At 37.1% G+C, this 11,526-nt stretch overlaps 1 protein-coding gene across 3 annotated transcripts in view; it reads right to left on the reverse strand.

Annotated features, from left to right (window-relative positions):
- Nucleotides 1–11,526, reverse strand: part of NME7 (NME/NM23 family member 7) — a 264,705-nt gene that overhangs the window by 112,612 nt on the left and 140,567 nt on the right. For all 3 annotated transcript variants that reach the window (XM_049633877.1, XM_049633878.1, XM_049633879.1), the window contains exon 10: nt 10,984–11,085. In XM_049633877.1, coding sequence (XP_049489834.1) covers nt 10,984–11,085 — 102 coding nt within the window. The remainder of the gene's footprint in view (nt 1–10,983; nt 11,086–11,526) is intronic.

Here is an 11,526-nt window from a genome sequence, read left to right on the forward strand (position 1 = left end):
TTAAAGTGGCAAAAAGCAGTGATTAAAAAAAATGTTTTTAACATCAAAAAAGACAGTTATATACAAAAGAAACCCCATAAAACCCTCAGCAAATTTTTCAGCAGAAACTTTGCACACCAGCAGAATCTGCAGCTAAGAATACTCTATCAAGCAAGGCTATCATTCAAAATAGAAGGAGATAAAGAGGTTCTCAGACAAACAAAAACTAAGAGTTCATTCCTGACAAGTGAAAACAAGCCCCACAAAAATGTTAAAGGGGACACTTTTCTTGGGAAAGAAAAGACCATAAGTGAGAGTATGAAAAGTAGGAAATCTAGAAGTGGTAAAAATAAATATACCTGTAAAAATCATACAAGGGATTCACAAAATGGAAGGATGTGAAATATGGCACCATATACTTAAGATGTGGGGGAAAGAAGAGTAAAGAATGTGATCAAACATAAGCGGCCATGAATGTAATATGGACTGCTAGATGCAGAGGATAGTAAATACAAACTGAATGGTAATCACAAATCAAAAATCAGTAACAGATATGCAAAAAATAAAGAGAAAGGAATCCAAGTGTATCACTACTAAAGAAAGCCAACAAACCATGAAAGAGAACAAGAGAACAATCAGAGAAAAACTACAAAAAGAATCACAAAACAAATAAAATGTTAATAAATACATATCATACTTACTTTGAATGAAAATGCTCAAATCAAAAGACATAAGGTGACAGAAAGGATTAAAAAAAAACAAAACAAAAAACAAACATGCAAAACAAGACCCATCTATATGTGCCTACAAGAGATTCATTTCAGATGGGAAGGCACCTAGAGATTGAAAGTGACGGGATGGAGAATCACTTATCATGCAAATGGATGTCAAAAGAAAGACAGATGTTTTCACTCTTATGTGTATCCTGAGAAACTTAACAGAAACCCATGGGGGAGAGGAAGAAAAAAAAAAAAGAGGTTAGAGTGGGAGAGAGCCAAAGCATAAGAGACTGTTAAAAACTGAGAACAAACTGAGGGTTGATGGGGGGTGGGAGGGAGGGGGGGGTAGGTGATGGGCATTGAAGAAGGCATCTTTTGGGATGAGCACTGGGTGTTGTATGGAAACCAATTTGACAATAAATTTCATATATTAAAAAAAATAATAAAATAATTTAAAAAATAATTTAAAAAAAAGAAAGCCAGAGTAGCAATGCTTGTATTGGACAAAATAGCCTTTAAAACAAAGACTGCAACAAGAGATAAAGAAGAGCACTATATCATAATAAAGGGGACAATCCAACAAGAAGATATAACAATTGAAAATATGTATGCACCAAACATGATAGCACACAAATACATAAAACAAACATAAAGTAAATATTTGACAGTAATACAATAGTAAAGACTTCGATACTCCCCTTATATCGGCAAACAGATCCTACAAGCAGAAAATCAACAAACAAACAGTGGCTTTTAATGACACAATGGACCAGATGGATTTCACAGACATATTCAGAACATTCCATCCTAAAATAGCAAAATACGCATACTTTTCAAGTGCACATGGAATATTCTCCAAGAAAGAATGCATATTAGGCCACAAAACAAGACTCAACGAATTCAAAAAGGCTGAAGTCATATCATACATGTTTTCTGACCACAATGTTATGAAACTGATAATCACAAGAAAAAATCTGGAAAGAGCACAAATACATGGAAGTAAAATAACATGCTAGTAAAGCATGACTGGGTCAACCAAGAAATCAAAGAAGAAATCAAAAATTACATGGAAACAAATGCAAAAGAAAACACAATGGTCTAAAATTTTTGAGATGCAGCGAAAGTAGTTCTAAGACAGAAGTTTATAGCAATACAGGACTACTTCAAAAACAAGAAAAGCCTCAAATAAACAACCTAATCTTACACCTAAAGGAGATAGAAATGAAAAAGGACAAACATACCCAAAGTTAGCAGAAGGAAAGAAATAATAAAGATTCGAGGAGAATAAATGATATAGGGGTGACTGGCTGGCTCAGTCAGTTAAGCTTACAACTTCGGCTCAGGTCATGATCTCGCGGTTCATGAGCTCGAGCCCCACATCGGGCTATCTGCTGTCAGCGTGGAAACTGCTTTGGATCCTCTTTCCCCATATCTCTTTGCCCCTCCCATGCTGGTTCTCTCTCTCTCTCTCTCAAAAAATAAATAACATACATGTATGTATGTAAACATACATACATACATACATACATACATAAATAAATAGAAGTAAATATATAGATCAATGAAACCGGGAGCTGGTTCTTTGGAAATATCAACAAAACCAATAAACTTGTAGCCAGACTCATAAAAAAAAAGTATGTTTTTTTGGAGGGGCAGTGCCTGGTGGCTCAGTTGGTTAAGCATCTGACTTGATTTCAGCTCAAGTCGTGATCTCATGGTTTATGAGTTAAAGCTCAGTGTCAGGCTCTGTGCTGACAGTGTGGAGCCTGCTTGAGACTCTCTCTTACCTGCTTTCTCTGTCCCTCCCCTGTTCTCTCGCTCTCAAAATTGAATAAACTTTTAAAAAAAGGAAGACAGAGAGATGACTCACATAAACAAAATCACAAATGAAAGAGGAGAAATAACAATCAACAGCCCAGAAATGCAAACAATTATAAGAGAATATTATGAGAAATTATATGTGAACAAATTGCACAACCTAGAGGAAATGGACAAATTCCTAGAAACATATAACCTACCAAAAGTAAAGCAAGAAGAAACTGAAAATTTGAACAGACCAATTACCAGCAATGAAATTAAATTTGTAATCATAAAACTCCCAAAAAACAAGTACAGGACCAGATGGCTTTATAGGTGAATTCTACCAAACATTTAAGTAACAGTTAACACCTATTCTTCTCAAACTATTCCATAAAATAGAAAAGGAAAGAAAACTTCCAAATTCACTCTATGAAGCCAAAATTACTCTGATACCAAAAACAGATGAAAAACCTATCGAAGAAAAAAAAAAAAAAAAAAAAAGGAACTACAGGGGCCAATACCTCTGATGAACACAGATGGAAAAGTCTCACAAAATACTAGCAAACTGAATCCAACAATATATTAAAAAATCATTCATGTGACCAAGTAGGATTTGTTCCCAGAATGCAAGTCTGGTTCAATATCCATAAATCAATTGGGGCACCTGGGTGGCTCAGTCGGTTAAGCGTCCGACTTCGGCTCAGGTCACGATCTCGCGGTCCGCGAGTTCGAGCCCCGCGTCGGGCTCTGGGCCGATGGCTCGGAGCCTGGAGCCGGCTTCCGATTCTGTGTCTCCCTCTCTCTCTGCCCCTCCCCTGTTCATGCTGTGTCTCTCTCGGTCTCAAAAATAAATAAGCGTTAAAAAAAAATTAAAAAAAAAATCCATAAATCAATCAACGTGCTACATCACGTCAATAAGAGAAAGAATAAAAACCATGTAAGATCATTTCAATAGATGCAGGTAGAGCGTTTGAAAAAGTACAACATCCATTCATGATAAAAACTCTCAATAAGATAAGTCTAGAGGGAGCATATCTCAACATAATACAAAGAGGAATGACTCAAATAAATAAAATCAGAAATAAAAGCAGAGATATTATAACATACCAAAGAAATATAAAGGATCAAATAAACTATTACAATCATATGACAACAAACTGGACAATATAGAGGAAATCGATAAATTCCTGGAAACATCTAACCTACTAAGACTGAATCATAAAGAAATAGAAAATCTGAAGAAACCAATAATAAGGAGATTGAATGAGAAATCAAAAATCTCCCAACAAGAAAAGCCCAGGACCAGATAGGTTCCCCTGGTAAGGTATACCAAACTTAAGAATTATGCCAATCTTTCTCAAACTTTTCCAAAAAACTGAAGAGGAGGGAGTACTCCCAAATTTATTATATGAAGACAGTATTACCCCAATCCCAAAGCCAGATAATGACACTACAAGAGAAGAAAACTACAGGCCAATAACTTACCTGATAAATATGGAGGCAAACATTTTCTTTTTTTTTTTTTTTTAATTTTTTTTTAACGTTTATTTATTTTTGAGACAGAGAGACAGAGCATGAACAGGGGAGGGGCAGAGAGAGAGGGAGACACAGAATCTGAAACAGGCTCCAGGCTCTGAGCTGTCAGCACAGAGCCTGACGCGGGGCTTGAACTCACGGACCACGAGATCGTGACCTGAGCCGAAGTCGGACGCTTAACCGACCGAGCCACCCAGGCGCCCCTAGGCAAACATTTTCAACTAAATATTAGCTAACTGAATTCAACACCACATTAAAACAATTACACACCATGATCAAGTGGAATTTATACCTAGGATGCAAGGATGGTTCAATATACACCAGTCAATAAATGTGATACACCACATTAACAGAGTAAAAGAAAAAAAAAGTCACATGAACATCTCAACAAATGGAGAAACATAGGTGACAAAATACAACTTCCTTTTATGATTAAAAACTCTCAAAAATTTTCATATGGTAGGAATGGACCTCAACATAGTAAAGGCCATATATGGCAAGCCTTCTCTTATATAAGAAATAGAACAAGGGTGCCCAATCTTACCACTCCTATACAACACAGTAATTGACATCCTAGCCAGAGCAATTAGGTAAAAAAAGGCAGCCAAATTAGAAAAGAAGACATAAAACTGTCTTTGTTTGTAGATATGTTATGATCCAATATATGAAAATCTTAAAGACTGCACCAAAAAAAACTGTTAGAAATAATAAATGCAGCAAAGTTGCAGGGTACAAAAATAAACATACGAAAATCAATTGCATTTCTACACAGTAACAATAATATATGAAAACAATCTTAGGTCACAACAGCATCAAAAACAATAAAATACTTATGAATAAATTTAACCAAGGAGGTAAACGATCTGCATACTGAGAACTGTAAGACTTTGATGAAAGAAACAGAAGGCGACACAAGCAAATGGAAAGATATCCCATGTTGATGGATTGAAAGGATGAATATTGTTAAAATGCCCATATTACCCAAACCCATCTATACATTAAATGCAATTTCTATTAAAATTCCAATAACATTTTTCACAGAAATAGAAAAAAAAAAACCCAAAATTTGTACAGAATCACAAAAGGCTCTAATTGACTAAACCAATTTTGAGAAAGAAAAACAAAGCTGGAATCATCACATTCCCTGATTTCAAACTCTACTACAAAACTATCGTACTCAAAACAGTATGGTACTGGCACAAAAACAGACACACAGATCAATGGAAAGAACCTAGAGCACAGAAACAAATCCTCACATATATGGTCAACTAATATCTGACAGAGAAGCCAAGAATACCCAGTAAGGAAAGGATTGTGTCTTTAAGAAATGATGTTAAGCAAAAAGAAATATCACACACAGGAAAATGAAATTGGACTCCTATCATAAGTATTATTTTGTAAAAATTATTTTACACCATAAAATGACATATAACCAATCTAGTAAAATCATATCATTAACGAATGTTTAATGACATGAGAGAAAGCTCAGTACTATTTAGGGTATCATGAACTACAAAACAGTATACACACTTTGATCCAAATTTTATTTATGAAATTGCTAACTCATAGTGATAATATTATGGGCCACATTTCCTTTATCAAACTTTATTTCACTCCTAATTTTTCCGTAATGGCCATGTATTATTTTTATAATCACAATAAAAATATTATTTGCAAAATACAAATTCAGAAGAATAGGGCAAAGTCTTCAAGGAAAGATACGAGAAAAAGGATAAAGTGGAAAGTTTCAACAGAGAAGGAAAACACACTTCCTTGGAACTATAATGAAGAATGAGCGTGAGTTCAGAAATAAATGGTGTGAAGGCAGAAATTTAAGACGTCATATTTAATAACCATACTTTTCTCTGTGAAATAGAAGATAATGCTATCTTTTTATGGAGAGGAGGCTGAATTGTAAGAGGGCTGAGGAAAATAATGGAGGTTTAACATTGCTATTTTGAGAATTAGCAGAAAGAAGGACAGAAAAAGATTTCTAGAGGACAGTAATCGGCCCAGCTTTGTTTGGAGATCATACTTTGCATCAACATGAGTCTATACAACAGTATAACATTCATCTACCAGACCATTCAGTGCATGTATAAGAATGAGGTAGGCACATGCTTGAGTGGATCTAAGTTTGGGGTTTTTGGAGTGTGGACAAAGGACAAGAGAGTAAAGACACTGAGAATGCTATAAAAAGGGCAAAGGTATGAACAATGGAGTCTAGGTTGAACAGAGAAGGAAGTCAGAAAGTGGCATTACAGTGTCAGAAAATGGAAGGGTCTACAGCCTAGAAGTTTCAGTCAAGTCAAAGGGACACTGGGAAGAGGATCAAGAGGCCAAGGAATCCAGAAAGCTACGGCAGACATTACTATAATAGAGATTAAGTTCGAAGACGTGTCTCTGCTCTGGATGTCAACAAAAAATAGAGCATGGTCATGGGAGAAAACTGGGAAGCAGAATGATAAAAGATAATTGACAGAAGTTGTCCATTCAGCTCTCAGGCCAAGTACTGGGTGAATCTTTCACATGGATGTCCTTGTGCCAATCTGATGACAAGAACTGGGATGAAGAGAAAGACTATATAATCAGGGGTTCCCGGCCTTCAATGAATAAAGGAATGTGACCAGAAGGTCAATAGGTAACAGAAGCGACAGACTTTGACTCCCAAGCATTTCTCTTGCAAGTCTACCACAACTCCCTGCACATTCATGGAAAAAGAGCTGCATTTCAAACTATCAGGATACTTTGACTTTAATCCTAAAACCAGTAAAGGCTACTCAATAGCCGGTGAAAGACCACTGTGACAATCAAATGAATGGAAAATATCATCAAATTTTAAAAAGCCACTTTTTGTGTGAGAAAATATTTGATTGGCTGGCTGATTGATTGATTGAGACAGAGACAGCATGAATCAGGGGAAGGGGCAGAGTGAGAGAGAATCCCAAGCAGGCTCCAAGCTCAGCACAGAGTCCAATGTGGGGCTCGATCCCACACCCCTGGGATCATGACCTGAGCCAAAATCAAGAGTCAGATGCTCACCCGACTGAGCCACCCAGGCACCCCCAAAATATCTGACTCTTAATTCAACCAGGTCATGGGATAACGTTTTCAAAGCCCCTGAAGACAGATAATCACCTGACCAAAAATTCAGGTTTTCTTAAACAGGATCCTTTACATAAAATATTTTACAAACATATTTTTTCATAAAACAAGACCTACCTATGCAAGGGTATTTGGCTCGTCATCCCCATCGGCCCAAGAATAAATATATTCTGCACAGTTTTTCCAGATAATTTACCACTTCTTTGGTGGCTCTTTCAGTTTCCTGATGGCTCAGCAGGAAAACTGCAAAGCTACTCAACAGTGAAATTCTTGGGTAGATGCAATCAAAACCTCCTCCAGAGGCAAATCTTAGGTTTTCTGCCTAAGTAGATGGATTTTTTTGCAGATGATGGTGTGGTGAGTGAACGTTTCTCTAACTACAAAGAAACGCGTTGTGATCTTTTTTCCTTTCTGCGCAGTAGACTCCAACATTTTTCAAGCACCCTTATCGTTAAAATACGTAAATACGTCAAAACATGTACATATTTTTAACAGATTATATACATGTACTCTTATCAATCCATATATGAAATTTTAATAAAATTTCATTTCTCTCTTATTTTTGATAGAGTAAATAAATAAAAATGGAAAGCCTAATATACCCCTCCCCACCAGGGAACTGTCTTATAAACCACCCCCTGCTTTCAGACCACTTCCAGACAGACTGGAAGAAATTCTGTTCATACACAATGTGCGCTTCCTTCCAGCTATAAAGAGAAAGAATCTGCCAACAGCGCAGACATCAATGATGAAAGTGATGGCAATCTACAACACAGACAGCGGCAGAGTGGCCTAATGGTCACTATGAGGCTAAACCTTCTTTTGAATCAACTTACAAAGTAGTTCTACGTCTTAAAAAGGAATAAAGAGAAAAAGAACCCACTTGAGTAGATGAAATATTTTTAGGGGCAGGTGGGCGTCGTTTAAGTGCTGACTCTTGATTTCGGCTCAGATGATGATCTCACAGTTGTGAGATTGAGCCTCTTGTGGGGCTCCTCACAGGGAGGGGGCTGAATTAAGATTTTTTTTCTCCCTCTATCCCTCTCCGCCCCTCTTCTATTCGTGTGCGTGCTTTGTCTCTCTCTCAAAACAAAAATTCTTCTTTAAATAATGAGTGAATACCAGATGTTAGGTGTGCACAAAAATACAGCCAGTCTTTTACTAATCTGTCAAGTATTCATTGTACGGCCATGACATACCTGGCATTTTCCCCACACACTAATTCTATTTACATGTATCATAACCCACAGTCTCTCTTTAGAGGTGGAAATGACTGTGCAGTGACGAAATGAGTCTCTAAATTATTTCGATGTAATACAGTACCTGAGTAGACTGGCACACTGGCAGCTTGAAGTGAGACTGCCGTTCATCAATTCCACCTCCTAAAACTAGACCGTAAGTTCCTCAAAGATAAGCACTGCGTTTATTTGATCATCTCTATAAACCTAGAGTAGCACCCAGCAGAGTGACCGGCATTCAATGCCGTGAGCATTCAATGCTTACAATTTTGTTGGAGGGGTGGGAGAAGAGGGAGAAAGAAAGGGAGGAGGAGAAGAAGAAAATAAACCAAAGCCTGGGAACAAACTGGAAGAGCCATTTTATTGCCCCTAAAATGGTTTGACTATAACCACTAATGGTATTTTTTCTGATGAGATATATGTGTGTATGTGTATATATGTGTATGTATATTATATATTACAAATACGTATATATACGTATATTATATATACATATACATATATATACAGAGAGAGATCAAAAGCATATGATCTTGCTTACAACCCTGCACTTACACTTGGTATATAATTCAAGACTCTGAGCCTCAAGAGGAGAATCTATCCTCGCCCATTCCAGGCTGAGCTAGGTGCTAACATTCTGGGCTCTGTCGTACATAGCGCAAGCATCTAACACTACAATTGGCACAGAACATGGAAAGTAGCCACTTCATATACTGTCCACTCATAAACTGTAAGCTCTTTGAGACTCCTATCTTTATGTTCACAAATACTAGCACAGATTCAGTAAATACTTACTGAATGACGGAAAGAACAAACATCTCATTCTCCTTCTGTTCTAGTTATCTCTTTAATTCGCTCATATGTTCAATCAGCCGTTCAACCCACCATTTTAATTATCTTAAAGAATCAATAAAAAGCCGTCTTGGCCAACAGAAATCGGATACAAAAATGGCGAACACCAAGAGCTCTTCATTCATATGACCAAAAAGTATCCCTTTCTAATGTCTTATGATTAACCATCGATAAACACTCAACATCATCACCCTTTTCTCTTAATGTCCTCTACGTCAGAGTCACGTTTTACTAATCACTCTTTCACAACCACATTGATTACTTACTTCTATTCTTCCTTCTCCCTGACAAGACATATAGTAGGTCCTGCCACCTCTTTCTCTAATGATGTCATCAGGTCTGCTCTTAACCGTTTCTAGAGCCCCTACCTTTAACGCCTTCCAATTGACTTCCAATGGAGTCAAGGGAACGACTCCATACGCTCAAAATTAAGCTAAATATAAGGAATTGCTGTTTCTCACTACATGGGATTCCACTTACACAGAATCCACAATTTTAACCTGGTTTTTAAGGCTACTCATCTCTCACTCATCTCTACCAGCATTTGCTACCTTGTTTTCTCTATCTGTTCCTTTAGTCAACAATCCCTCAACATTTGCATTTTACCTGAACTAACAATATTTTAGTCCTTATTTGTATGTTTCTTTGCAAGTGTTCTAAAAGATCATCATGCGTGTGCTCTTTGATCTCTGAGAATGGGTGGAGTGCTTTCCCCTCCAGGGAAAATCTAGCAAGCACTCTTACACAAGTTGATTTCTCACTAGGTGCTGTTAACTTGCCGTCCTACATCTAAGGGAACTCAATAAATGCTGTCTGGATTAAACTGAATTGGATGCTCATCTTCAATAAACTATTTATAAGTGAAAATAAAATAAAGAAAATAGAATACATTTAAATTACAGTGTTGTGGGGCACCTGGGTGGCTCAGTCGGTTAAGCATCCGACTTCGGCTCAGGTCATGATCTCGCGGTCCGTGAGTTTGAGCCCCGCATCAGGCTCTGTGCTGACAGCTCAGAGCCTGGAGCCTGTTTCAGATTCTGTGTCTCCCTCTCTCTCTGACCCTCCCCTCGTTCATGCTCTGTCTCTCTCTGTCTCAAAAATAAATAAACGTTAAAAAAATTTTAAAAAAAAATTACAGTGTTGAAAATCAGTAATGCTTCCCATAATCCTACTCAGCCTTCATCATCTGCATGGAGATTTCTCATGTGTATTCTAATGCTACTTCTGTTTTTCAGCCCCCATCTCCCTCCTCTTCACCCCTCTTGCCACCCAATATCCACATGAAGGAAACCCAAAGCAAAATGAAAAGGACACTAGAGAATGTCAAGTTTCATATAAGCCCCACTGCTCATATTTATGCATCTGGTTATGAGGCCACCATATCAATATTCTTCACACTGAGAGCTTTATTTAGAGCCTCCCTATGTCAAAGGACAATTAATATCTTAGATAATTTCTATCAGAGTGCTTGATAAATTCACTTTTCTAGACAATTTAGCAAGAAGACACAATCAAAGAAAATGCCACAGTAAAGGTTTCTGCTCATTTTATACTGTCACGAGGCTAATAAAAAATTCACTGTTTTCTTGGAGTATTATATTAAAAAATTCTCCAAAACGCTAGTTTGAATAAAAATCTGTCTGATGTAGTCATTTTGGTATTATCTCTTGTAAAGAAGAAATTTAATCAAGCCTGTTGATATATTTAGCTACCGAATAGAACAAATTCGATTAACATTTTAAACACTAACTTACAGGATCAGCTGGTCCACAGAATTCTCGAAATGTCTTTGTAGGATTATTCTGTTGAATCTCCAGTGCTACACAAGGGCCGGAATACATTTCTGTCACCATCTCCTATGACATGTAATGTAAAAATTAGTAAAATTTAATGATCTTTTACTCCTCCTCCTTTAAATGCACCACTATTCCAAATCTTAAAATCTTAGTTATCTGTGAATTCTCATGAATCCCACATGCCAAAAGCTCCCAGGTATTGTCCATTTTTCCTGCAAAAATGTGTTTTAGGTATATTCCTTCATCTCCATAGGAATGGAGATCTAACCTACTAACGTCATTTTAATGTACTGCTTTACCAGTTGGCACTTTCATTAATTGAAATGGTCTTCTCATACCTCTTCCTTCTAAAGGGTACCTCCTCTTAAATAGAGTTCTGTTGAATGGACATTTTTTTTTTAAGTTTATTGATTTATTTTTGAGAGAGACAGAGAGAGAGAGAGAGAGAGAGGGAGAGAGAGAGGGAGAGGGAGAGGGAGAGGGAGAGGGAGGGGGAGAGGG

Source organism: Panthera uncia, chromosome F1 (genome assembly GCF_023721935.1).
Source record: "Panthera uncia isolate 11264 chromosome F1, Puncia_PCG_1.0, whole genome shotgun sequence".
NCBI lineage: Eukaryota > Metazoa > Chordata > Mammalia > Carnivora > Felidae > Panthera > Panthera uncia.